This window comes from Corvus cornix, chromosome 20 (assembly GCF_000738735.6).
Source record: "Corvus cornix cornix isolate S_Up_H32 chromosome 20, ASM73873v5, whole genome shotgun sequence".
Classification (NCBI taxonomy): domain Eukaryota; kingdom Metazoa; phylum Chordata; class Aves; order Passeriformes; family Corvidae; genus Corvus; species Corvus cornix.
Genome location: NC_046349.1, coordinates 6,054,598 through 6,081,871, shown reverse-complemented (window position 1 = coordinate 6,081,871; position 27,274 = coordinate 6,054,598). Strand labels below are relative to the sequence as shown.

The 27,274-nt window shown below is 51.0% G+C and overlaps 2 protein-coding genes across 2 annotated transcripts; one reads left to right on the top strand and one right to left on the bottom strand.

The window, feature by feature from the left end:
• The first annotated feature begins 71 nt into the window (after positions 1-71).
• GDAP1L1 (ganglioside induced differentiation associated protein 1 like 1) lies at positions 72-13,537 on the top strand. The gene is made up of 6 exons (XM_039563703.1): positions 72-549; positions 3,387-3,579; positions 6,811-6,984; positions 8,951-9,048; positions 9,177-9,291; positions 12,135-13,537. The coding sequence occupies exons 1-6, from the start codon at positions 370-372 to the stop codon at positions 12,476-12,478; spliced, it is 1,104 nt and encodes a 367-aa protein (XP_039419637.1). The 5' UTR covers positions 72-369; the 3' UTR covers positions 12,479-13,537.
• A 7,730-nt stretch (positions 13,538-21,267) lies between these two features.
• On the bottom strand, positions 21,268-26,357 carry FITM2 (fat storage inducing transmembrane protein 2). Its single transcript, XM_039563592.1, is given in 3 exon segments — positions 21,268-23,708; positions 23,710-23,965; positions 26,179-26,357. Coding segments are annotated over 3 exon segments (816 nt in total). The 5' UTR covers positions 26,352-26,357; the 3' UTR covers positions 21,268-23,321.
• Between the last annotated feature and the right edge of the window lie 917 nt (positions 26,358-27,274).

Sequence of the window (27,274 nt, the reverse complement as noted above, 5' to 3'; positions counted from 1 at the left end):
AAAAAAAATCCTAATCTCAGCTGAAAAATGTTCTTAAGGAGCCGCAGGGGTTGGAGCTGCCCCGGATTGCCGAGCTGGCAGGCAGGCAGGCAGGAGGCAGGAGCCTCGGCTGCTGACTCCTCTATTGAAGCGATGCGTGCACGTTTCCGTGGGAGCCCCGCCACGAGCGGGGACGGGCTGCGAGCCCACCCCCAGCCCCGGCGCCGCTGCCGCCACCCTCTGCTGTGACCCCGCGCCCACCGCCCCGCGCTGCCCACCCCGGCCGGGGAGCTGCAGCTGCCCCGGGAGTGATGGGCTGGCAGGAGCCCATGTGATGCTGGGCTAGCGCCGCTCGCTCCCCGTCCCTCTCCCGCTCGCTCGCTCGCTGTCATGGCGACTCCCAATAATGTTACTCCCACCAACTGCAGCTGGTGGCCCATCTCGGCGCTGGAGAACAACGCGGGGAAATCCACGGAGAGGGAAGAAAATCACGACCCGACAGACCCCGCTCTCAAATCCCAGGACAGACTGGTTTTGTACCACTGGACCCAGTCGTTCAGCTCACAAAAGGTAAAGAAAACAATCGCTCGGCCGGGTTCCCGGGCGAGAATCGCCTCCAGTTCCCAGGGCATCCCCTTGCTTCGGGAGGATGGATGCACTCGGGGGAGAGCGAGGGTCTCGGCCCCGAGGCTGGCCGGGGCAGCAGCGTGTGGCCAGGCAGATCTTTGTACCTTTTAACAGCATCTGCCTGGGGAGGGATGGGGATTGGGATAGGGATGGGGATGAGGATGGGGGGGCTCAGCCAAATCTTGCCTTTGCTTTGGGATCACGGCTTGCATCGGGAGCCGCCTCGGCTTTGTGCTCGCTCCCAGCCCCACACTGGCGTGGCCGGGAGCGCAGACAAAGGCAGAGCCGGGCCCGGGACCACCCTGCTGCTGCGAGAGGGGAGGCAGCCCCGAGCCAGGCTGGTGCCCGGGAGAGGATCCCGGACCCCAGCACGCAGCGATGATTCACCCCTGACACTGCAGCAGTGCCCTGGAAATTCTATTCCCGGGGTGCCCCAGCAAGAAATCCCGTTTTCCAGACAACAGTAAATGCTCATTTTGCAGCACAGCAGCTGAGTAGCAAACCCAACCTTCTCCCCCGGCCCTAAACCCCGCATCACTCGTAAGCCATTAATACCATATGGAGAACGGGCTATTCGGAGGGCTGGGTGGCGGAACACCAAGTTCCCCGGTGCCAGGGCCTCCCCGAGCTCCACAGCCCGGAGGGAAGGCCGGGGCAGAGGTGCCCGTTCCTGCGTGCAGACACAAAGGAGGGAGGATGCCCAATGCAGCAGGGTGGCTGCACATGGTCCGCCCGCAGCACGGGACTGACGGGCTCCGGATCCGCACTGGCGGGGGATGCTCGTGCCCGGCTCCCCGCGGCACCCCGCGCTTGCTGTTATTTTTTGTCTCGCTCGTTTGGCCGCCGGCAGAAGGGAGGGAGCGGTTGAGGCACTTCTTGTACAGGGTTTCCTACAATCGACCTCACGCTGCGGGGCAGGACACAGGGCAGGGGATAGGGCAGGGGACACACAGAGCCACCGCACCTGCTGGCACCGGCACTGTGACAGGCTTTGTTTTGAAGTCACTTGCATGGAAAGAGCACTTGCTGGTGTGATGGACATCGCAGGGTGGGGAACAATGGAGGCTCCTCAGGACCCCCGTGCACAGGGGTTTTGCTCGGAGCAGGCTACAGACAAAGCTTTTCCTGTTCTGCCCCGGGAGCTGCTTGGAACCACCCTCCATGGGCACAGGGCTGTTTGTGGGAGGGATTCTCAGTCCCAGCAGGACGTGGCCTTGTCTGCAAAGGGATTTTTGGAGTTTTACACAAGATGACACCCATGCTCCCGGTGTAGAGAGCACCTGGGGGGGGGGGGTCCAGGAATGTTTCATCACCCCTGTCTAGCGTCCCACTTTGGGGCGCTGGCAGGGGCTCCCCTTGCCCTCAGGCACTGGGTACCCTGGGCTGCCTCATGCCCAGCAGCTGCCTCCTGCCAGGCCTTCAGCCTCAGCTCCTGATAGCAGAACAGGGAAGCACAGGGAGCTTGGGGCTGGTTACCTCAGGTGGTACTGGCTGATGTTTATTTATCAGCTGGGAGGAAAAGGCCAGGAGTGAGTTGAGGGACCCAGGCTTTCTCTTGTTTGACTTTAAAAGAAAAAATTAATTTGCCATTCCTGTGAATAATTAATGACTAATTCCCTGGGAACTCTGAAATACTCACAGAAATGCTTATATATGTTAAATTGTATTTATAGCTGCTGCTAGTCAGATGAAAACAAGTACTTTTCCCTCATTCAGTGGTTCTGTAAATCATGGCTTTCTCACATCCCCCGTGGGGTTTTTTTTCATGTCTGACATACTTAGTTCATAATAGTCAGGTTTTATAACCCAGAAGCCTAAAATGCCATCCCTGAGTGCATATTCAACACCAGCTCATGCACAGAGCAGAGCAGCAAGATCAGCCCTGAGGGCTGGTGATTGGGGTGGGGATGGGGATGGTGATGATGGCCCACATCCAGTCCCATTCCTGCCTCCTCCTGCCCCTCTGCAAGGGTGGACTCATCTTTCCCACCCCTGAGATGTGTGGGTCCCACCCCGCAGTGCTGCTTGCTGGCCCAGGGCTGAAAGAGGGCAGTGGCAGGGGAAGGGGGAGGCAGAAGGTTTGACGCAAGAGGTGTGAAGGTGCTGGGTGGTGCCCTCGAGCTGATGTCATCATGGAGGAGGAGGAGGAATGCTGTACAGGGTCACAGTGGCTACCTGGAACTTCCCATGGAACAGAACCTTCTCCCTGCTCAAAATGTGCTCAAAAAGCCAAAGTCCACTCATGAGAGTGGGACATACCTGAGTCAGCATCCAGGTCTCCTTCAGCCAGGCAGCAGGACTCATTGGGTGCACGTGTAAGGCATAACATTGCTGCAGCCTCTGCTGCCTCCTCTTCCTCCTTTTCTTCCTCAGGTATGTGCTGGGCTATGCTGGGATCCACAGCAGCATCACTCATTCCCCCCAGCTGGGGAGCTCCTGCCTCCCTCCACCCACTGCTGAGGGATTGGCTCTCAGCCCTCCAGCTCCTCTGCCTGTCACACAGGCCACCGGCGACCAGGGAGGATGGTCCATGATTCTGAAAAGACAGGATGGGTTTGGGTATCCCCTCTTTGCTGGGAAAACAAATTCTTTCTTGGCTGCCTGGATTTTGCAGCTGTCCCATGGCAACAGCTGCTTGGCTTCTTGCAGGGCAAGCACATGATCCTGGCATGTCACTGTGCTTAAGCTTTGGGGAAGGGTCTGGGGTGTAACGGGGTAGGGGGGACAGGGGACCAGCTCGGTGCATGGGGCTGAGCCCTTTCCCTGGCTTCTTGCCCCAGGTGCGGTTGGTCATCGCAGAGAAGGGGCTGCCCTGCGAGGAGCGGGACGTCAGCATGCCCCTGATGGAGCACAAGGAGCCCTGGTTCATGCGGCTCAACCTGGGCGAGGAGGTGCCCGTCATCATCCACAGGGACAACATCATCAGTGACTACAACCAGATCATCGACTACATGGAGAAGAACTTCACAGGAGGTAATGCACGGGTGGGGTGTGTCTCGGAGGAAATTCGTGTCTACTCCAGGTGCTGTTTGCTAAATGAATCCACTTTTTCCTTTAAAGTTTTGTCTTCACCCCAGAAGATCAGCAAGCCACCAGCCCTCCCCAGACTTCTATGTTTTCCCATGAAATGGAAGAATTTCCAGCAGACCCCCTGCTGGAGGGCTCTGAGGGGTGTGGTAGCTCAGACTCCCCTCTTTCTGTCCTGGAAGTCACACTCCCAAACCTGACAATGTCCCTCAGTCCCCATGGTGCATGGTGGCATCTCACCAGAGTCCCCTCTGGGGCACCGCCCGTGGGAACACTTCTGTACTTTGGCTCTGGGTAATTGTATGAAGGGGCCATAAGGGGCCCTGCTGAGAGAAGGTGGCTTTAAGCCGTGTGCTGCTGCCCCTCTTTCCCCTTCCTCAAGGATTTCTGGGCCCCTGGCCACGGGCAGGGGATCCTGCTGTCCCTGCTGCTGCTGTGCCTCAGAGAAAACAGCCTCTTTAAAGTCAAACAGAGCCAGCAGTGCTGAGGACCATGGGAGGATGATGTGACACAAACCCAGAGGAAGGGACAGCCAGGAGAGGGAAGCTCATATTCCCCCTGGAGCAGGGCTGCAGCCTGTGGCCTGCTGAGCCTGGCACACCAGGATTCCAAGACAGAGCTCAAAGTCAGCTTTGCTCAGCAGCTGCGGTGAGCAGCCTCTCCCCAGCATCTCACACCCCTCATTCCCCCAAACCTGGGGGCTGCCAGGCTGGGCAGGCTTCAAAGCTGAGCAGGGATCTCGGGCTGTGCCATCACAGTGTTCGCCCCAGCATCCATCCCCCTTGCAACAGAGACATCAAAAACATCTCAAAATAGCTCCCGAAGCAAGGGCACCTTGCCAGCTCAGCTGCTGTCCTCTCCCGGCCCCGCCACTGTGCTGCTGCTCCGTGGAGGCACGAAGCTCGCTCACCGGTGGGGCAGCAGGGATGGGTCCATCAGGAGAATCCCACACTGGCAGCAGGTCCTAGGGAATGGCAGCTGCTTTCCTGCCTGGCAGCAGCCCCAGCATCAAGGAGCATCAGGGAGTGTCGGTCCCTGCACCACTTCACCTGGTCTCTGCAAAGGGCAGGTGGTCTGACATATGTGACAACAGGCTGTCCCCAGCAGGAGGGGGACACAGAGCTGCCCGAGCGCTGGGAAACTCCTGTCGTTGAGATTTTCCAGCCAGGTGCAGTTTCTTACCTTTTTGCTGAGAAATGGAGAGGGGAAGCTCCAGGGAAGAGGGCCCAGAGCATCACTCCGTGCTCCATGCTCTGCTCCATCCTATTGCCCACCAATGCAGCTGCCAAAAGCATTATCAGGATGTGGCAGTGCTGATCTGAGGGGGAATCAGCCACCTTGCAGAAATGTGTAGAGTTTGAAAAGGCCTTTACAAGGTATTTTTACTGAGTTACATTTTCCCCTGGGCTGAGAGCATGGCCTTTTTCAGCTGCTAACACACACTGGGGGCCAGCTAGCAGTAAAGGGTGGTGTGTGGAGAGATATTTTCCTTTCCCCAGAATAGCCAATAGGTGCCAATAAGCCACATTTGAGGGTGCTTCTCACTAGAAACCGCTGATGCATTGACCAGGGCAATGTTCCCCCTGGGCCAGTGTGTCCTCCAAGGTCTGCATCCCCTTGCACAGCCCATCACTCCCTGCTATATGCAACAGCAGCCCGTATGTGCAGGTTGCTGTGGCATGTAAAGGCAAGTCAGGCACCATCCCAATGATAAACCTCCCTGGGATGTGCTGAAGGTCGTGGGCTGGTGGCCAGCATGCCACTATTTCATTGTGGTTGCTCCATCTTCCTGCGGGATGGGGCAGTCCCTCTGGATGTGCTGCTCCCAGCCTCAGCCCCAGCCGGTCGGTACTGGCCAGGAGCCCTGTGGAAGGAGCACACAGGCTATAGGTCAGTTATTGTTTTGTTCATCTGGTCACTTTTCTCGGATGGAAAATCCCTGCTTGGAGAGCTAGAGCCCAGGCAACACAGGCAGTGAGCAGCCCATGGACAGGGAGGAGCCACCCAAACCTCCCCTTGCTCAGGGGACAGTGACACTGATGCCCATCGGTGGGAACAACTCTGTGGAGCCTCCAGCAGGGACAGTCCAGGTCAGAGCCATGAGATTTGCAATACAGGAGGTACCCAAATTTGCCTGGCTCCTATCCAGCCATGGGCACCAGCAGGCACGATAATGGCAAAGCAAGATCCTTGCCAGGTGGGCACTGCCATGCCTGCAGCCCAGCTCCTGCCACCAGCAGCAGGGCTGGGCAGAGCACAGCTGTCACTTCAGGCCCGGAAATAAGGGGCTGCACTGGTCACATCTGCCAAAGTCCTTCTGCAAATGTGACCTAACTGAGGTGGAGACACCGGCACGTGGAGAGCCCAGTTCTGCAGAGAGGATGTTGGCAGTAGAGTCAGAGTCCCGGTGGTGGATTTACTCACTACCTGTGAACTGCTTTCTGCAACACCATAAAGATTTATGATCCCATAGAAAACTGGACCTGGTGCTCTTGAGGGAGACAAGAGCAACACTTTACTTCTTGTGGTGTCACCTGCTGTGTATTTTGAGCTGAAAGTGTAATAAAAGGCATGTTGCAAACTGCCATCCACAGAAAGTGAATAAAACCCAACAAGGCAGGGAGGAGCGGAGCCAGCCAGGGTGAGGGATGTTCCTGCAGCTGAGACACTGGCTGAGCATGGAGGGAAGGTACACTGGGCTCCTTTGGTCATCTACTCCCATTGCCCATTTGGGGATTTTTAAGGAAGCCCAAGAGAATGAGGTACCTCACTGCCACTGGTGTAAAAACTATATAACTCAGGAGATCCTAAACGCAAATCCCCATCTTTTAGCTCGTTTCTGCAGAGCAGGAAGATTGTTCTCCTATCCTAAGAGATGTGAAATTACAGTGTACAAATCCAGAGGCTGTGGAGACTCAGGGCTGGCTCCATTGACTCCAGGGATGGGTTTGCCCATCTCTGGGCATGGGCTGGCTGCACTCCTGGCCAGGATGGGCATCAGGGAGGGAGAGGGCAGAGCATGAGCTACAGATTTGAGTGAATGCTCTGCCTCAGCCAGCCCTGCCCAGAGGTATCTCAGCAGGATTGCACACTGCTGTCCAGAGCGGGCTAAGGAGCCACTAACAAGCGCTTGAGCCCTCCCAGGTCCTGCTAACACGTTTCCCTTTGCCCTGGCAGAAAACGTCACGCAGCTGATCCCCGAGCCCGGCAGCCTGCTGCACTCGCGGGTGCTGCAGTACCGGGAGCTGCTGGACTCGCTCCCCATGGACGCCTACACGCACGGCTGCATCCTGCACCCCGAGCTCACCACCGACTCCATGATCCCAAAGTACGCCACCACTGAGATCCGCAGTAAGTCGCCTTTCCAGCGGAGCTGCCCAGAGCTCCCCAGCTCCTTTAGGCTCGGTGTGGCTCCTCAGCCCAGCCAGGCACTGTGCTCCTGCTGCTCATCTCGCCTTTCTACCAAAGCAGGCAGGGACACAGCTGGGAAATGGCAAAGCACAGCCGATCTGGGAACTGCAGGCATCCTATAGAGGCTTCCTAACTCAGGGGGTGTCTGGGCTCCCATGGGCCATGCACTCTTCTCCTCAGCTCTTTCTGGGGCACAGGAATTTGCCCCTCTCCCTGCAGTAACTCTAAGGGCATAGGTGGGAGAGTGCAGCCAGATTGAGTTGCAGGCAGTGGATGAATCGGCATAAGTCTGTGTACCTGACCTTCAAGTGCTCATGAAACATTGACAATGCTTAATATAACTGAATGGCAGGGGTTGCTCCTGGAGAGAATTCCTTGCCAGAAAAGCGACCTTGTCGGGAGGGTATTGGCATGTCCCAGGTCTCTCCCTTCCTTTAGGCTCTGGCCCCAGGCTGAGCCCCTAGATAACACTGTTCCCACCCCCATCCCTTCGGTTGCCTGGGTCCCAGATGGTCCTGCTGAGGTGGGATGCACTTGTGCACAAAGAGAAATAGGCAGTTCCTGAGGTGCAGCTGCTGGTCTGCCCTGCCTCTGCTGACACCCATCACAGACAGCTTTCCTCATGTCACCAAGTGTCACCTCCACCCCCAGACCTTGGGCTGATGCAGGCCAGAGCCCTTCCCCTCCCCAAAGGGTGCTGCTGTGATGGCTTCAGCCCCTGTCTGCCTCACATCGCCTCCCCAGCACTCTGCCAAGGTCCCTTGCTTATCTCTTTGTCCAAACCTCCTCACTGGTGGCATTTTTCCCAAGCCATTGGAGGGGTATGAACAGGTCCTTCCTCCCAAGCACATCTTCTGCACCCAGGCAATGGCTCAGCTGCCCTGTTCAGTGGGTGCTGAGGGAAACTGATGTCATTGTGTCCCGAGGAGAGGGTGAACCAAGGTTCCAGGCTCTCCCAAGGGGAACAGTGGAATGAAATCAGGATGATATCCAGATTTCTATCTGAGTTGCAGCCCCAGGAGAGCTGGTTGGCAGCCTTAGCAAGCACAAGCTCAGGGCAGAAAACAGGGAAATTCAGCATTTTATGGCAGTGTACAGCCTGCTGCTGGCTCCCACCCCAGCCAGCCCTGGCACCTCCTGCACCAGCACACCGGCAGAGCCAAGGCCTCCCTTGTTGGAGGGAACACGGAAGGAAAGACAGGTGGTCCCTGGCAGGAAGACATTAGCCCAACTTTGGGTAATTTATGCCTTCCCTTAGGTGTTACTCTGCCTCTAGTATTCTTTTCTTCCTTTCACTCTGCTCCTTTCCCTTTGTTAGCTCCTTTGCACAAAGCCCTTCCCGTCCTCCCTAGGCCCTGAGAGGCAGAAGGGTGAGCATCTCTGCCATGCTCATGGTGGGCATCCCTGGACACCAAGCCAGGGCGGGGCAGCTCCACCCAGGAGGGGGCATCCCCTCCTGTGCCACACTGCTCTGAATGTACACCCAAGTGTGGGCAGGCAGCTCGGACATCCCAAAGGTTCAACCTGCTGGGGATGGAGCTCAGGGGTTATGGGCAAGCTCAGGGGTGTTCTTAAAACAGTAAGCAACAGACAGAACTTCCAGCAGCTCTAATATGAATCCAGGAGGGAAAATGAAAAGCTGAAACTCCCCCTGAAACTCCCAGGCTGGGACTTACCACAGGGAGAGGGATCGGCCACACCCCGGAGCCAGCACTGCCCTGTGGATGGGATGGCTGATGGAGCCACCTGCTCTCAGATGTGGCAGCAGAGGAGTAGCAAGCCATGAATTTGGCCCATTTTAGCTCTCTGGGGTCTTTTTTCTTGGTGCTACAGCAATATTTTGACTGCAGGACGAAGTGCTTTGCTATCAGACACAGATCATCCCAGCCCCTCTGTCTCCCTCCAGGACATTTAGCTAACGCCACCACGGATCTGATGAAGCTGGACCATGAAGAGGAGCCACAGCTGTCTGAGCCTTACCTCTCCAAGCAGAAGAAGCTCATGGTGAGTGGGTCAAAGTCACACACATCTCTGGTGTTGGGGGGACATGACCCACAGACCTGCCGTAGGCACCTGATGCCTTGTGTCCCTGCATCCATCCATTCCCCATCCTAACCCTGCTCTCTACCCAGGCCAAGATCCTGGAGCATGATAATGTGAACTACTTGAAGAAGATCCTTGGAGAGCTTGGGATGGTGCTAGACCAGATTGAGGCTGAGCTGGAGAAAAGAAAATTGGAGTACCAAGGTAGGCACTGGGCTGTGTTTATGGGGTGTTTTTCCACACGAGGCTGAGGTGTAACACCAGAAACAGCCAAAAGCTTTGTACCCGATGAACAACTCCCATGGAACAACCACTGGTGGGTTTGGGGCTGCCACTGGGCTCTCCTGGTTTTGGGTACACTGATGTTGTTGCAGCCATGGTCTTACTAACCTCTGGCAAACCACCCCTGCACCCTTTGTCACAGGGGGTAGCAGGATCCCTGTCCTCATGGGTCCTCTTTGGGAGCCCCAAAGTCATCACAGGGTGATGGCAGGTCCCCTCTACTACAGCAAGGGGCTGACAACAACCGATGCTCTGTCTGGTTTAGGAGGGAACAGATTGGGAACAGTGCACCATGAGGAGCACTGGCTGCTGAAAGTGCAGGGATGGGAACATATGCTGCAGCCAAGCCCCCTCACATCACCAGGCTGTGACACATCCCAGTGGAGCATGGGCAGGGAAACCCAGGAATGTGAGGGGCCCTGGAGGGGAGAGCCTTTCTAGAAACTGCGTCAAATGCCAGCAGGCAAGAGAGAGGGACACCGGCCACCCCTGACATCAAACACGCGGTGCTGGGAGCCTGGCAGGCAGGGGTGCCTGGGCAAAGCTGGGCAGTGCTTGTCCCCCCATCACCCTTGGATGACGCTGTCCTTCCTCCTCTCTTCCCCACTGCAGGCAGGGCTCAGAGCCCCAGCCCCGGGAGGGCTGGCAGCTGCCAGCGCCGCAGTGCCAGATCCAGAGCAGAGCCCAGACACAGTTAATCAGGGGATGGTCCCACAGCTGCCCCTGCCCTCGGGGCTGGCCTTGCCTGTGGGGAGCCGTGCGTCACTCTCGGGGCCACACTGGAGGTGTCAAGGTCAGGCCCTGGAGGGCATCAGGCTGGGGATTTACCAAGAGCCCTGATGCGCTCACAGTGGCATTCTGCCTTGCCCTAATTTTCTCAAACACCCTCATTAACTGCTGTGAGGGGTGGCACAGCAGAATTTAGCCTAATGAGGTGCCCTGGAGGACATCCCAGGTGCCTGGAGCACAGGGATGGCTGCTGCTGCTGCTATTGCCAGCACACAGGTGCTCCAATGCCTTCAGTCCTTGTTTGCTGCTCCTGCCCTCTGCTCCAGAACCCCGAACTCCCACACCGTGCTCATGGCCAGGTCAGGATCTCAGCAGTGGGCATGATCACCACTTTGGCAACTTCCCAGGAGCTGCAGTGCAGCAGCTCTACTCCCACGCAGCCCAGGCTGCTGGCGATGCAGGAGGGAAGAGGGTGAGAGGTGCCGCAGGAACGCCAGGAGACCCCTGCCACAGGCACCCCATTGAGCTGGGACAGGCTGATCCGAGCTGGGGCTGCTCTGGATGAAAGGAGAAGAGTTGCCTTTGCCTGTGCTCCCACCCCACTCTGTGCTGGGCAGGGGTGCAAGGGGCTGGGGCAGCCCATATCCAGGCCCAGACCTCAGCAGAGGTGCAAGCCCAGAGCCAGGAGGAACAGGGGTGGATCACAGCTCTCTCCCGAAGTCCCACCCTCACATGTGCTTTCTCCTTTCACCTGCAGCAGTACCTGGGAGTGAGGCAGCTGCCTCAGTCCTGCTCCCCTCACCTCTTAGCAGAAGCACCCACAAGCTCCCCACCACACCCAAGAAGCTCTAGCTGCAGCACCCCCACAAGTCATTAGTCACTGAAAATATTTATTGACTAATTAGGCACAGGCAATCTGTCCACTCGGGCAGTGCCTCCAGCAGGATTAGGCAGGCTGCCAAGCAGCTACAAATGAGGGCTGCTAATTACCCCTAATTGCCCTGGCCTGATCCTGCAGGCAGCCCTGCAGCACCAGTGCCTGCTCTGGGATGCTGTACTGGGGCCTCTCTTCTCTTTCCTGGTATAATAGCCACAGGACAATGAAGAGCCCCAGAATTAGGAATTAGGAGCAAAGCTGACTGAGGGTGGATTTTTGTGTCCCTTCTGATTTTGTTATCTGCACCTTCTTTCATGTCCCTCAGCTCCATCCCAGCCCTGCTCCTCGGTATTGAAAGGGCACTGGGCGAGTGCTTAACAACATCCTGGCCTGAAAATGCTTTTTCCAGCCTAAAAGCAGCTTGCTTTATTTTTGGATGTCTCTCTGGTGGGGTCATTTCCAGGATCACCTATTATCAGGGGCTGTCAATCCTTCGATGTCTTTCTTCATATCCTGTGCTCACATTGAGCTCTGTCTCCCCCAAAAGCCTGGCTCTTGGCACAGATGTGCTGCCAGTTTAGGTGTTTTGGAGCAGAGTCCCTGGTACAGGAGAGAGAACAAAGGCAGAACCTCCCCAGCAGCACACAAGGGAGAGCAGCCAGGCCATCTAGCAAATGGTTTTGATTCCTGAGGATTTCTCACATCCCTAAAATAGGACAAGTTGACGTGACACTCCTGAAGCAGCTCCGGGTGCAGCCAAGGGCAAACACTGCTGCTCTCCCCGAGCACTGACACAGCAGAAGGGGTCACTACACTGCATCTTCCTAAGTGGGACCAAGGGCTCTTTTCCTGGGTACAGGAGGATGCCATCTCCTGCTGCTCTTGACTTGGGGAAGAGGCAGCAGAGCCACTTTGCAGCCAGTGATTTGTATATTCACAGGGGTTATAAATTACCATCTTACATTCCCAGCTTCTCACACCCCATACCCTCCGTCCCATAACCTGGTAGATGGGGTCTGAGCTCCTGGCCCATCAAAGAGCTGGGAAAAAACCATCCCAGATCTAATACAAATGCTCCAGTCTGTGCAGACCTTTTGAGCAAAGCTTTAGGTGCTCACACAAGGGATTCTTACCTTTGCTCTGTCTCTTCTCTCTCCAGGGCAGAAGTGTGAACTTTGGCTCTGCGGATGTGTCTTTACTTTGGCCGATGTCTTGTTAGGAGCCACCCTGCACCGCCTCAAGTTTCTGGGACTCTCTAAGAAATACTGGGAAGATGGCAGCAGACCCAACCTACAGTCCTTCTTTGACAGGATACAGAAACGCTTCGCCTTCAGGAAAGTTTTGGGAGACATACATACCACGCTCCTCTCTGCAGTGGTACCCAATGCCTTCAGGCTGGTCAAGCGGAAACCTCCCTCCTTCCTTGGAGCCTCCTTCCTGATGGGATCTCTGGGGGGAATGGGATATTTTGCTTATTGGTACTTAAAGAAAAAATACATCTAGTGCAGACTGCTTGGTGTTTAGTTTGGTGTCTCTGTGCTGTGTGAAATTATGATGAAGCCTCAGTAACTGTAATGAAATTTGAAGCAAGGTAATGAATAATTATATTGTTTAATGTAACATTCCATAGTCTAGAAGTAGAAACCTATACTGCAAGGAAATAAGACAACAACAACAACAACAACAAAAGCATCAACTTGTAAATGCCTTTTTTAGGTTTAAGTATTCAACTCCAGCGAGAGGCTCAAGGGTTCACGGGCTCAGCCGTGCCCACCGGGAAGCGGCACTGCCTCCAGCACCAGCCAGCTCCAGTGGGAGAGACAGGAATCCCAGGAGGCTTCCCGACACCCAAGTTGACTAATGGGACTTGGATTCTTGATCCTGTACATTTGTTTTTCCAAACTGTTCACTGGCCACATTTCACACATGCAGGTAGTGGGGACTTTCTTCTTCTAGAAGGTGTTGTGTTGTTGTGCTCAGAGGCTTTCCTGGGAGCAGGGTGCAGTAGCTGGTCACAGTCAAGGTGGATTTCTGTTCTTCAAGTATCCATTTAAAAAATTATTTTCATTAAAAGGAATATTTTTTATTGAGCTGCTCTTAGAATGTATCCACTTTCTACGTCTGGTTTTGGTGGGCTTTTTTTTTAAAGAATTTAATGTCTGTCTTTAACTGCCGCACTTTTTTCTTGAGATAAATCATTTTGACTTCCATCCTGAATTCTGGCACATGAAGGACATTATTGTTTTAAGCCTTTTTGGCTCTGTCTCTTGAGTTTTCTTTCACGGATTTGCAAAGCATCTTTCACCAACTGAGCATATTTGGACTCTGAAAAAGTACAACCATTTTCAGAACTTTTCAGCACTTTCCTGAAGGTGCTTTGGCTTTCTTCCATCCGGGGCTCTTTTCTGTCATTTCCTCGCTGTGTGTTTTCTTAGGGACACTTTGCACAGAATCACATTGATGACTTTCTTGTGCCTTTTGCATGCTGGAAAGAATAACGGGCCTCACTGCTACTCATGCTTTGGAAACTGAGATTCTCAATAAACCATATGGGAGGAGTAATGGCTTCGCATCTCTAAATGTGTTCCACATCCTTCTGGTCCTAGTGCAAGGCATGCCCGAGGGCAGTGGGATGTGCAGGTGGTTTGTGCTTTGGCCCATGTACTGCATTGGTATAAAACTTGCATGGAAATTATACGTATTCCTCTTCCAAGCACTAATTTCTGTAAGCACTCAGCCTGCTGGCTTTCCAGGCACTCCAGTGATCCCTGTGAGCCATGCTGCATCTCGGGGCTTGGGAACGTATGCCAAGTGTGGCTGAAAGAATAGGACTTGCATTTGCCTCTGATTCAAAAGTTATCTTTATGTGCTTGAAAGCAGCAAGCTTTCCCCAGGAGCTTTTGGTACAACCTGGCAGCCATAGAACTGGGAATATTTAGCAGGAATTACCAGGGATAAGCATGGAGAGAGTGCAAAAGGCACACATTTATACAGTGCTTGCCATAAGGCTGGCCTGACAGACTTCTGGAATACAACAGGCTCTGTAGAGCTGCAGAGGCTCTGTGTCATCTCGTTACCTCCCTGTGGTTAGGGCCACACTTAAAATTGGTGTGTGGGAACCCAAATCCACCACCTGCACGTGCATACCTTGTTCCTGCAGCTGAGGCTGCTGAGTGACACCTTGCAGACACATGTTCTCTCAAATACATTCAGTATTTGCTTCGTGGAATCAGTGACTTCAGAAGAAATAGTTCTTTTCCTTCTGTTTGAAGAGGGAGGGCGGTTGGGTGCCCTGACCTCCTCCTTTCGCTGAATCTGAAAGGTGTAAGAAAATGAACTGTGGGTCATCCTCTCTTTGGTCAATTAGCTGGTGATGAACCCCCCTGAAAGATTTATAAAGATACACCAACATGAAACCCTTACCAGGATTTCATCCTTTTACCTTTGTTTGTCCTACACACACACTCGCTGGTGATTTCCAAAAGCTGATAAAATGCAGAAATCTGGTGTAGAAAAGAACATTAACAGGGTCCAAGGCCACGAAACCCAGAGGGAAGGAGAGCAAATACTTCCTCCATTCCTAGGATTTCAGCCCAACAATGAGGCAGAGGGAAGCTGCTTAGCAAGCCTGCTGCTGGTTACTTTGCTCCTTGATTTTATTTATTTTTGTACTTCAAACCACAGAATAAATTTAAAGTCATGGTGCAAATCAGACCTCTAAACACTGGAGAAAATAAATGTGTGTTTTGCTTGGAGCACACTGTTGAAATGCAACTGTTACAAGGAAGCCAGACAGGTCCAGTAGCTGGAGCAAGGCACGAACAAGAGCTGTCATCAGTGTTGCACTGTGGGCTGCTGGGGAGCCACAGATGCTGTACTGGTGGATTTTGTACAGGTTCTCAGCTAGATACAGTCAATAATAAGCCTTTGCTCTGCACCAAATTTAAAAAAAAAAAAAAAAAAGGGCAAAAATTGGTGCCACTCCCTGTCACCAAGCCTTGTTTTCCTGCCCTTGTAATGAAAAAGTACCAGGACTTTGCTCCAGGGAAAAGCAATCAGCGAGAGTGATAAAAGACAATTACTGTGGCAGGCAGGGGCTGGATTGATGTTCGAGATCCCAGGGAACAAATGTCAGAGCCCCGATCAATCCAGATTAGCCCGTTGCTGTAAGCAGCCCTGTGGTGATTACAGGCTGGCATCATAAAAAGTTGCTCTTGCTCCGACGGATCTCAGCCTGATCAGACCTTTTCTGCTCCAGTTCCACTGCAAAGGGGAACCCACTGTACAACCTGGCCATGAGCCAGGCACTGGCCCCATGTTCACTGCCCAGGGCATGTTCTGTACACAGAAACATGAAAATGATGGCAAAAATCTGTTTTCTCACTCCGGGACTTTATGCTTTGCTCTCAGCAAGGTGTGGGGTAACAGCAGCGCCCAAGGGGAAAGGCAGCAAGGTGAGGCACCTCAGAGGTGCTATTTTATATTTTAGACAAGAGGAAATGGCTCCTGCTGCATCCGGCACCCAGCATTTCTGTGTACCTGACCCAACCCCGGCCAGGGTCCTTCTTTACTCGAGATGTATTTATTTACCCAAGCAAATTTTTATCCTTTGAAATCCCTGAGTTTTAGAGACAAATGTGCTTTAAGGCACCTCGGTGCTTTAAAATCTGTATCTGTGCTGAAGTGTGGAACTTCTCATTATCAGAGGCATGAAAATCACAGGCTTTATGTCAAGTCCAAGCACCCCTGAGATGCGGGTTCATGACAGAGTCTCTCCCTCCTGCCTCCCAAGCCTCCTGTTTAACGGGCTCCCAGTGGTCACATTTGCAGAGCTGCAGCTTCTGAAATCTTTTTATTCCTACAGGATTTGCTCAAAAGACTCAGTTATGAAAATTGAAAACGTACACGTCAGCCTTACTGCTGGCTGGCAGCATTTTCCTTTGCTTGGCAAGGGATGGAGGAGACCTCTCCATGCAGAATAAAGGATTTCAACACCAAGCTGGCCAGAGGACAGGGAACACACCACAGAGCCTCTCACAACTTGCCAAAGAAATTGAGATCAAGAGCTGCCTAAGAATATCTATTTGGTGACCATTTGGTGGCCCCGTCAGAATTTATTTGCCGAGTGTTCCTCTGTTTTTGAATGAAAAAACCATCCTTACCACCCAGCTGCAATTTCGGAATCCAGGCTACAGAGGGAAGAGGGGAGGTGTAAGAGCTGCTCCTTCCTTCCTTTCTGCTGTGAAAGTAAATGAAGGATTTCCTCACAAAACACCAAACAGAAAATATTAAAGCTTGTGAAAATATTTAACATCAGGTTGTGTTTGGTGGCATTCACTGCCATCATAAGGATCAAAGCCAAAACTGCCCAGACTGGATCCACAATGCAGGCAATGACAGCAACTAAATCCCTCAGGTTGCTGAAAGATATATGGGATAATATGAATATGGTATTTTGAGATGGCCAGGGATAATATAAAATATGATAATATGAAATTAAAAACAAAAACCCCAAAGTAACAGGATGTACAACCAAAGAGCTGACTATTGTAACCCCAAACCTGCAATTTCCTGTGGCATTGCTGAGGAAAATAGGGCCATTTCCATTCACAGCAAAGCTGCTGTTGTTACAGAAGTCTGTAGAAAAGCTCCTTCTGCCATGGTGGGACAGAATAAAATCCCCAGTTCAGCAGCAGTGCCCAGGGAAAAGTTCAAATCCACAGGTGTGCATGAGATTGAAAACATCTGTGTATGCAGTGAACAGGAACAGATCTTGTATCCTTGAAAGATTTCCTAAAGCATGGCCTCAGTGGCCAAATTGCAGGTGTTTCAGACCCAGCCATTTGTAATTCTAAATCTAAGGTTATGAGCAGTAATGAAAACACACAGGAACTTGGATTCTCTGATAAAGCACATTCATGACAAACACATTTCCTGGTTTTCCCCTGGTGCTGATCCCCAAATGTGCCCAAAGGACATTTCACTATCGTCTTTCATTCTCCTTTTAGCTCGCTTTCCTCTGGAGGATTAAACAGAGAGAAAACAGCCTGCACTGAACAGCTCCCAGTGGAAGCAGGAATAGCAGCTATGCCATAAATAATGAGGATGAAGAATTGCTCTGTCAGAACACAGGTGTCCATCACTGCAGCAGTACCTGTGTGCTGCTTGCCAGGCTCTACCTGCAGAGAGCAGATTATTTCCATTTCCTTTTCACTTTGGTGCTGAAGAGCTTCAACAAGCAAAATGTCAACCTCCACCCACTTCTCAGGAGCTCACAGCATTTTTTCTTCCTTTTTGTTCCCTCTGCACAATGATCTACTTTCAGCCCCTTTTTTCTTTACCCCTCTCTGCTGTCCTACCCCTTTCCTCCCTCCTGGACTCCCTGGTGTCCCTCTCCTGTCACAGGGAGCAGGCAATGCGTGACCATCTCCCAGAGACGCTCCTGTTGTCAGGAGTCCCTGGGTTGTCGAGCTCTGCATCAGTGAACACATCACCTCCCATTCCCCCTGTCTGAGGAAGAACTGCTAAGAAAGGAAGGAGATGGAATCTTGCTAAAAACTTCTTAACGAACAGCACAGATCAATGACTTCTAAAACATTCCTTTAAAAATAACACCATCCATCCCCCTACTTGCATTGCCTCCCCTTCTCAGCCCTTTCCTACCAGCACCTCATCTCTCCTGTGACCTAAATCCTTTTTAGCTCCAGAAGAGTTATCCAAATAAAGCTACTTTGCAATCAGAACAGAGTGTAAGCAGGTTTGAGGGTGCTGTGTAATGCTGCAGGCAGTTCTTGACACAGAACCAAGTATCCTGCACAGTTAAGTGCTGTTTTGCACACACTCTTTACATCACAAGGTCATGGCACTCCACCGCCAGCCTCCTGAACACTCTTCTATTTTTGCTTACCAGAAGCAATTTCTTTCCATTCTGTGACCTTGGATCCAAGCACTACCCAACAGCAATAGTTTTTTTTCTTGGACACAAGAAAAAGCCTCTGAAAACAACAAAGAAAAACCCCCAGTGAGCAAAATAAACTAAAAAACCCCAGCACGATTTTTTCTCCTAACTTTCAAATCATGACAATCAACAGAAAAAACCCATATATTCTTAAAAACTTCAAACATCTATCACTCCCATTTTTCTAAAAACTGAATCAGGTCAGGCTGTGACAAAGCTGAAGCAACAGAGCTGTGCTCTAGAGTGACACGGTACCAAGCCCACACCACATCTGTGCTCGCTCCCATCACCTGCAAAACCTGCAGAGTGCAGGCCCAGGGTGCCATTCCCAACAGCACAATCCTGCTAGGTGTGGGAACAACAATTCACACATTTGGATACGGCCAACAGGCTCTGTGGGCTGAGCATCATCCTTATTTTCCACTCCTTTAGCACAGCTTTCTCCATCACAGTCGACTGTTCTGAGGCACAGCCTATTTAGCTGAATTTTCCCCGGCGATGAATCACGACTTAAGCCTGTCCCAGCTACGTTAAGCCTGTCCCAGCTACGTTAAGCCTGTCCCAGCTAGGTTAAGCCTTTCCCAGCTAGGTTAAGCCTGTCCCAGCTAGGTTAAGCCTTTCCCAGCTAGGTTAAGCCTGTCCCAGCTACGGTCACACCACGTGTGACCTCTCAGTGCAGTCCCCATGAGATGGGAAGGCTCTGCAGGCAGGGCAGGACCCAGGGAAGGCATTTCAGAAGAGCTGACATTTACACTGAGGATATGCCTAGTTCCTGCTCTGACATCAACCATGACTGAGGGAATACACAGCCCAGACCTGCAAAATTAACCCAGACTGGACATGGGAAAAGGCTTCGGAGATGTGAGAAAAAAGTAATCGTTTGTATTTATTCTTGTTCCGCATTTTCCTTTCTTCAGCCTTCACCACTGGGGGGGATCCTCAGTTCTGCCACAGATCCCCTGCCACTGGACACATTGCCAGGAAGAGCACAACAGTGAAAGGGCATTTTTCCAAGTGCTGCTTTCCCATGATACCCAACACTCCTGAAAGACTGGTAAAGCTCTTCCCCTACTGCTTATTTCCTGTGCCATGTTATAGTCCCAAAGCTTTACAGAGAAGTTATGTGGCTCGTTACAAGCACATGGCATTGCCTCTGTTTTGTGATGGACAGGGGGTAGTTTAAAAAAAATAACATTTCAGATGAAATATTACATAATTGCCTGAGATTTCATGGACTGCACTCAACCTTGATGGCCATTTCCATCTCTGCTTTTCCAGCTTGTAAACTTCATGCTCTGATTCCATATTTCATTTAATCACTAAGGCACCCTTCCCATATCCAAATTAATAATTTCCTGCTAAGCACCTGGGTGAAAGTACCCTTCACTGAAGTGAGTGCCTGCTCCCCAAGAGAAGGACAAAGGTAACTCTCCTAATGCATCGAGCTCTGCTGTCACATCACCTCTTTCCTTCCTGGAGCTCAAGCACATCAGGTGCAGTTCTGCTCCAATAAATAAACCACGTGCTTTTCTTCAGGTTTTCCACCAGTACAGTGACAGAGCAGCTCTGTTTAACAACAGTTAAACATCAGTTCAGAGTCACAACAGCCTTTTTGTATCTATTAATTACTTTCATCTTAAGCTTTGCAAAATACCTCAAAGAAGGGAAGGCAAAATACTGAGAGAGAGCATGCATCCAGCAGAGGTAAAGAGCATTTATTACTAATCTGTGCTCCAGGAGGAGAGATGAAGCTATGAAAAGAAATAATTCTAGGAAACAGGTTTCTGAGCAAAAGGAGATAGCACAGGGTGATCAAAGAGCTGGAAAAGGCCTATTGCAGAGAAGCTGCAAGGAGCTACTTTAAGCTACAGTGGAAAAATCAGATAATATTTCATGAAGTGACCATAGATTTGTGTTCACAACTAAAGACTGATTTTCCAAAATATTTAAAATATCTCAGCACTTTGTTCCATTAAAGTGCGCCTCAGGGCATAGCTGGGTGTTTCTCACTTTGCCACCAATTGCCACACACGAAAACAGAAAACAGGATTCTTTTTTTGCAGCCACCCACAACCCAAGTTTCAGCACACACACATAAATTGGGAAACCAGGACTATCATTTAGCACCAGTGAAGCATTCATGGATCACATTTGCTTAGAACAAACTTGGAGGAACAATCAAACCCTGGGTTCAGACATGTTTAAAGTCTGAGCTGCTCACATGGCTCTTATGAAAGACCTCAACTTTCCTGTTCGCCTGATCTCGCCTCCAGTGACGCAAACATTTGAAAGAGTCCCAGGTAAGTGAAGAGTGAAATGAATCCTAAGGCAGTTTTCCTTCCCACTGTGTTCTACCTGTTCCCAGCAGAGGAAAATGTTCAAGGCACCAAGACCTGCCCTGGCCACAGCAGTCAGGCCAAATGCTGCTTCTGTGAAAGAACCATTAAACATTAAACAGGGCCCACAAAATAGGCCAAACACAGGCAATGACAAATTAACAGACAGATGTTGAAATATGTGAAGTATTGGAGGCAAAAATTCCCTAGCTAATTCTAGAGACAGAAAGACAGCTCTGTGAGAACAACAGGAATACTTTAACGCAGAAAAGCAAAAAAACTCCACCCCAACACATGAAACAAACCAGTAACACCTGTTGAGAGCTGATTTGTGCCTTTGGCAAAGGATACCAAATCCAGCTGCTCCCAGCACTTTTTCTCTTTGGCTGCAAATCTGTTGTGGAGAGGCTGCAATTTTTATTTTAATGATAAAAGTGTATTTGGGAGAGAAAAGGAAGTCAGATAAATGTGATGGCAAATATGAGAATGAAAAAAATTGCAACCTTTAGCTTCCAGCTGAAGTACAAGGAAGCAGATTCCTACTCTGGAGTAGAGTCAAAAAGCACAAGTAAAGCTCTGGAGCACAAGGGAATTGTGCACCAAGAGCTGGCCCATGGTGTCTGGGTACTGAGAAAGACACCAAGATTTCCAAACTCCCAAGCAGTATCAGCCCATGGGAATTTCCCCACACATTTCAGTGGATTAGGCTTCCCCTCTGCTGCAATAAACCAACATCCATGTCCACAAAATGAAGTGCTTGGTGTAACAGGCACACATTGGGAAACTTGCTTTAGTCAGCCATGGCTTTTGTTTTGTTTTCTTTCTAAAACCCTACACTCCTGAGAACCTGTGCTCTGTTAACCCTTTCAAACAGTGCAGAACCTTCAGTGCCAGTTTGATCACACAAATTCTGGGGTCTGGATCGTCCAGGGAAGTGAAGATTAAAAATGGCATCTTTACAGACATGAGGAACAGATTCTCAAAGACACAAACACTGATAAAAGTTTTCAAATGTTTTTCATTGTTTAAATAAGACAATAACTGTATCCTAACTTATTTCCATTTAAAAAAATAATCTGCATGACACTGGTTAAAGTGGACAGAAATATCCACAGTGATTGCACAAAACATTTGTGAAAATGAACATCATTTCAGCAAGTCAGTTGGTTTAAGTAAACAACATTTCCTGTTCCAAGGGCTTGTCTATACAGCAAAGTTACATAAAGATAACCTAAAATAGAACCTTAATGAAATTAATCATAAAACCTTCTGGGTATATAATCCTTTTTCATGGTGAAAGTGGCTTGCGGTCTAGCTTAGCTCTGTTGGGAGCAGGCTTAAATTACATCAAAAGAGTGTCTGCAAATAAATTTGCATTGTTTAAACAAATTTAGTTAAACCCAATATGAGTTAATCAGTGCAATTTTCAAAGAGTCAGCTTAAAAGGCAATTTAATATAAAACCAAGAGCAGCTTGACAGAAAATACATAACCCCCTGGACAGCTTCTTTCTGAGAGGTGATTTGTTCTAAGGACACACAACTCCCACCTGCCACCAAATTCAGTGGAAATTCCAGTGAATTTAGCTCTCCTTAGAGGCAGACCAGAGCGTGGAGCTAACACTGCTGTAGGAATTGCAAATGCTTCCACTCTCTTGCTGGAAGAGAGATGTTGAGATGGCAAAATGTGCCAGGATTGATCTGTGGAGAATCCCACCCTGTATCCAGAAAAAGTCACCTTGGAGTCTGAGCGACCCCACTGTAGGGTCAGTGGAGGTGACCCACAGCCTTGCCCACAGACCCTCCTGGCTGTCCTGTCATCACTGTCAAACACACTTCGTGCAACTGCATCATGAATGAACCTTTATGAAATAATAAAAAGCTTTTTGAGATAAAACCTATGCTAAACATCTGACTGATAACGATGAGCAAACCCATCTCACCCCTATTCATTATCTCATAGCAGGGTTTTATTCAGTAGTGGGTTTCCAGCCACATCAAAAGTGGCCACAGCTTTATGTGCAATCAAAATTAAATAGCTTATTGGTATTGCAAGAATAAATATTGCTTCAAGCACATTCTGCTTTGCAGCTCCCAGGATAAACAATGCATTTCACTCATTATCAAGCAGACTATTTGGGAAATAGCGGGATAAGCTAGCTTGTTCTGAACACCAGAATTCCACTGTTGTTCTTGTTGAACTTGTGAACAAACCCAAGGAATTTGTTGTTGCAAAGTGTGCAATGGATTAGATTTTTAAAAAATTAAAATCTCAATCCTCATACTAGACTTTTTAGCAAAACAGAAAGGAGTTTGGGTTTTTTAGTGTCAAGAATAAAATGACAAAATATTATTACATCTACTTTACCTAAGGAGAAAGTTAAGGCTTGTTTTTTCAAGAGTTTCCTTTTCGGAGGCAGGCATGAATTTAAAGTCACAGTCTGCTTAAGACATTGCATCTCAGATTACTCTCTGTTGCAAAAGGTGCAGGCAGTAATGAGGCATTTCTAGCAAGATAGTGTTTTTAACACTTGAGAACGTGCGATGTTCCAGTTTCACAACAGAACTGCTTTCACAAGAATTGATATTTTTGCAATGCTTAGCAGCACTGTGATTATTAGAGCTTTCCCATAAGGCAATACAAATAGGAACATTGAAAAAAGCATGAGGTTTGGATCATCCACAATATCTCGACATAATTCAAAAAGGAAGAGGGAGAATTAACTGAGATAAACCACGCTCCCAAACATCAAAGGCCTCTTTTAGCCTTGGGTCTGCTTCTCCATTCATTAGTAAGAGAAAGAGATTCAGCTTCTGATTTCTCTGCTGATAATGCCAGTTGTCAGCTCCTAAACAAGAGCAGACCTCTTCCAACACCAATGTTTTTTCTTCTCCCAGGGAAGAAGCTCATTACCACCTGCCAGCCAATGGCTAGTACAGATCTGGTTTCCTCCAACCCATCACCTTGTTCCTTACAGTGGAAATACAGTAACCATTTCTACATTCAACTACTCCAGTACTGAAAGCAAAATCCCAAACATTTCAAACCTTCTTTTATCTGCTATAGCTGTATTTCTTTGAACTCAAAGATATATTTGGAAGAGGTAGTCCAGGAGAAAAGGGCTTTAAATACCAAAATCTGTATGTCCCATACCAAGCTGACAGACCTATCAGCACACCGAGAAGCTTTTGGCTGAAGTCATGGAAATACAGCGCAGTACAGAGGAACATGAACACCCAGATCACGGTGAGGGAACACAGGGAAACAAACAGGACGTTGACCACCACACGCAGCTTGGAGCTGTGGTCCATGGACAGCGCTTCCAGCACAGCCACCTCCTCCAGGATCATCATGGCACAGTACGAGAGCAGGAAGCAGTGCCCCGAGATGTCGAAGCCGTTCCAGACGCCGCTGTCCTGGCGGCACTCCCGCTTGGAAGGCGTAAAGCCGGCGGGGCTGGCCGGGTTTGCCCTGGATGGAGCACTCCCCGGTGAGGTTCTCCACGTACACGAAGAGCTCGGTGCACAGGTACCACACGGCCGTGCCCACCAGCAGCGCGCTCAGGCGCCGCAGCACCAGCAGCACGCTCTTGGTGCGGCCGTACCGGAACTGCCTCCGGGCCAGCTGGTACGTGGTGAGGGCGATGAAGGGCAGCAGCAGCCACAGCGTCCAAGCCCAGGCCACCTTCACGAAGTATCTGGCAGAGGAAAGGCAGAGGAGACACAAGCACGTGTGAGACGCCACAGCAATGGGGCAAGTGGTGGAGTGCTCAAGGTCAGTGTTCGGAACCATCTAAATTAGACACTTGTGCCCTCCCCTCAAAATACAGCTTAGCTACTGTCTTAACTCTCTTCCCAGTACTTCCCTCAAGCCCAAAACCCGAATACTTCCTTAGGCAGGTACTTGTTCCCAAGGCAGCATTCCCTGGGACCCAGAGCTCTCATTCATTGCAGCACACTTGCAGCTCAGTTTTGCAATCACTTATAGCCTACAAACCAGCTCAACTCTGCCCTACTCAAAATGCAGCTGCAAAGATTGTATTTTTAGCTTGCTACCCTGGCCACAGTAACCCCTTCTCTGATTCTTCCACCATCTCAATTATCCTTGCTTACAAAGCCTTTCACAACCTCAACCTCTTAAGATAGCCAGAAGGACTGGCTCTTTCCCCTGATCAGCCTGTGAAGCTTTTCCTCTCTCATGTCCTTCTAAATAAATGAAGCAGCACAATGTGCCTGTTCCTTTACTGTCCTTTCAATTCATTAAAGCCTTCTTTTGGCATACAGAAATCCTTCCATCTCTAAATTCACTCTCTGCCCTGAAAACTTCTGCTGTCACGCCCATAAAATCTTGAAAATCAGCTGACGATGTGCTGATATCTTGTTTAACAGAAGACAGTATCATGTAACTAGTTCTCTTTTCAAATCTTAAAACTAGAGCATGTGTAAGTGATTTTATTAATGAGTTAAGGAGGCCACAGTCCAGGATCTTGTTTCTCCCATCAGCACCTTCCAGTGGAGCTTGCTTCCAATCAGCTGGTGGGAGAGGTGAAGCCCCTTTGTTACCCAGACTCCAGTTAGAAAACAGAGAACTGAATTCTGCTCCATGGCTGAGCTATGGCCAGACACACACAGTCATCATTTAATCCCCACCTGAGCATCAAAGGCCAAGCCAAACCAGTCTAGAGTTCTGCACCTTCCTTATGACCCCAAAAAACCTGTCAGGGCCTTGCCCAGGATTTTGAGTACCTCCTTCACTCTTTAATTTTACAGGAGAATTGATGCCTGCGTGGCAACTACAGAGGCTACCATGGAATAGTAATTGAAAATAAACCTCCCATTTTATTTAAAATGCAAAAAAGGCCACCAAGGTTACTGCTGACAAACCAGGAGGCAAGGAATTTGTAGGGAAAAAATATTTGCTTCAGGAACTGTCAATACAGATAACCTTCCTCTATTTAAAAGAGAGAACTGAACTGAAATATGCTTTTACTCTAAGATCAATTTCTCTCTAAGCGCTCCTGTCAATTCTCTTTCAATCACACTAAAAGCAGCTCCTCTCCCACGTTACCAAATGACAAATTTGAATCAATAAAGGCCAAAGTTCCCCAAGTCACAGAGGAAAACAGCAATTTTAGTTCTACTTTCAGACCTGTAGCAGGACAGCACACGTGCTCTGGCCCAGCTCATTGCTTCCTTCAAAATGCTCAGACTAGTTTTGTGGAATAAGCCAGTTAGATCATAGCCCAAGTGCTAGGAAAGGATGGCAGCCACTCTGCTTCTAGGAAGGATGCTAAAAGACCTATTTCCTTCAGCTGGGTTTTAGATCAGCTCAGTAACTATCACAGAATCACAGAATATGCTGAGCTGGAAGGGACCCACAAGGATCATGGAGTCCAACTCCTGGCCCTGCACAGGACACCCCAAGAGTCACACCATGTGCCTGAGAGCGTGGCCAAAATGCTTCTTGAGCTCTGGCAGCCTCGGGGCCGTGACCATTCCCTGGGGAGCCTGGGCAGTGCCCGACCACCCTGTGGGTGAAGAACCTTTCCCTAATATCCAGCCTAACCCTCCCTTGCCACAACTTCAGGCCATTCCTCGGGTCCTGTCACGGGTTGGCAGAGAAAGTGACATCAGTTTACTCAAATACGAGGAATTATCTGGGAGTTTAAGAAGGAAAAATCCCCTCCTTTTACCCCCTTCCAATAAAAACTGAGCGAGAAACTCCGGGTATTCTGAAACCTCTGAGTCAGGAACAGGCAATCTCATCATCTGAAACACCAACCCCGGCCCAGCGCGGCACACGCGGCCACCCCCGGCCCCCAGACCCCCTCCGGTTGCCCCCCGCCCGCTCAGCCCGTCCAGCACCGTCCCTCCCGCTCGCACCGGGCGCGACCCTCCCGCCCCTCCTCACACGTTGAGCGGGTTGCGCTTGTTCTGCAGCGGCGTATCGGGCACCAGGCCGCCGTCCTTGAGCGCGGAGCCGAGGACGGCGATGGCGAGCAGCAGCGCGGGGAGGGGGCGGCGCACCCGCCCCCGGGCCAGGGCGGCCCGCAGGCAGCGCCCGCTCCGCTCCAGCCGCTCCATGGCCGCCACCGCCGCCGCCGCCGCCACCGCCCCGGGCCCGGCCCCGCCCGCGCCGCCACCGCCCCCGCGCGGACACCGCCGGCACCGCCCGCGGAGCGCGGCCCCGCGCCCCCTGCTGGGCTCCGCGGGAGCGCGCCCGTTCGCGCGGAGCCATCCGCACGGATCCGCGCGGAGCCGTCCATGCGAGCCATCCATACGGAGCCGCGCGGAGCCATCCATACACATCCTCGCGGAGCCATCCATACGGATCCACGCGGAGCCATCCATACGGATCCACGGGGAGCCATCCGCACGGATCCACCCGCACGGATCCACGCGGAGCCATCCATGCGAGCGATCCATTCGGAGCCGCGCGGAGCCATGCATACGGATCCACGCGGAGCCATCCATACGGATCCACGCGGAGCCATGCGTACGGATCCACGCGGAGCCATCCATACGGATCCATGCGGAGCCATCCATACGGATCCACGCGGAGCCATCCGTACGGATCCACGCGGAGCCATGCGTACGGATCTGCGCGGAGCCATGCGCAGGGATCCATCCACATGGATCCATCCATACGGATCCACCCACACGGATCTATCCACAGGGATTTATCTGCATGTAGATCCACACGGATCTACACAGACCCATCCGCATGGATCCATCCATACGGAGCCATCCACAAGGATCCATCCATACGGATCTACACAGACCCATCCGCATGGATCCATCCATACGGAGCCATCCACAGGGATCCATCCACAGGGATCCATCCATAGGGATCTACACGGACCCATCCACATGGATCCATCCATACGGAGCCATCCACAGGGATCCATCCACAGGGATCCATCCATAGGGATCCATCCATAGGGATCTACACGGACCCATCCACATGAATCCATCCACACAGATTCATCCACATGGATCCATCCACA

What these genes read in the sequence shown, in the direction of transcription:
- GDAP1L1 (XM_039563703.1), top strand. Translation starts at nt 370, where the DNA reads ATGGCGACTCCCAATAATGTTACTCCCACCAACTGCAGCTGGTGGCCC. An exon ending in GGAGAAGAACTTCACAGGAG is followed by an intron (nt 3,580 to 6,810) that starts GTAATGCACGGG and finishes TTGCCCTGGCAG; the next exon opens with AAAACGTCACGCAGCTGATC. An exon ending in CGCCACCACTGAGATCCGCA is followed by an intron (nt 6,985 to 8,950) that starts GTAAGTCGCCTT and finishes GTCTCCCTCCAG; the next exon opens with GACATTTAGCTAACGCCACC.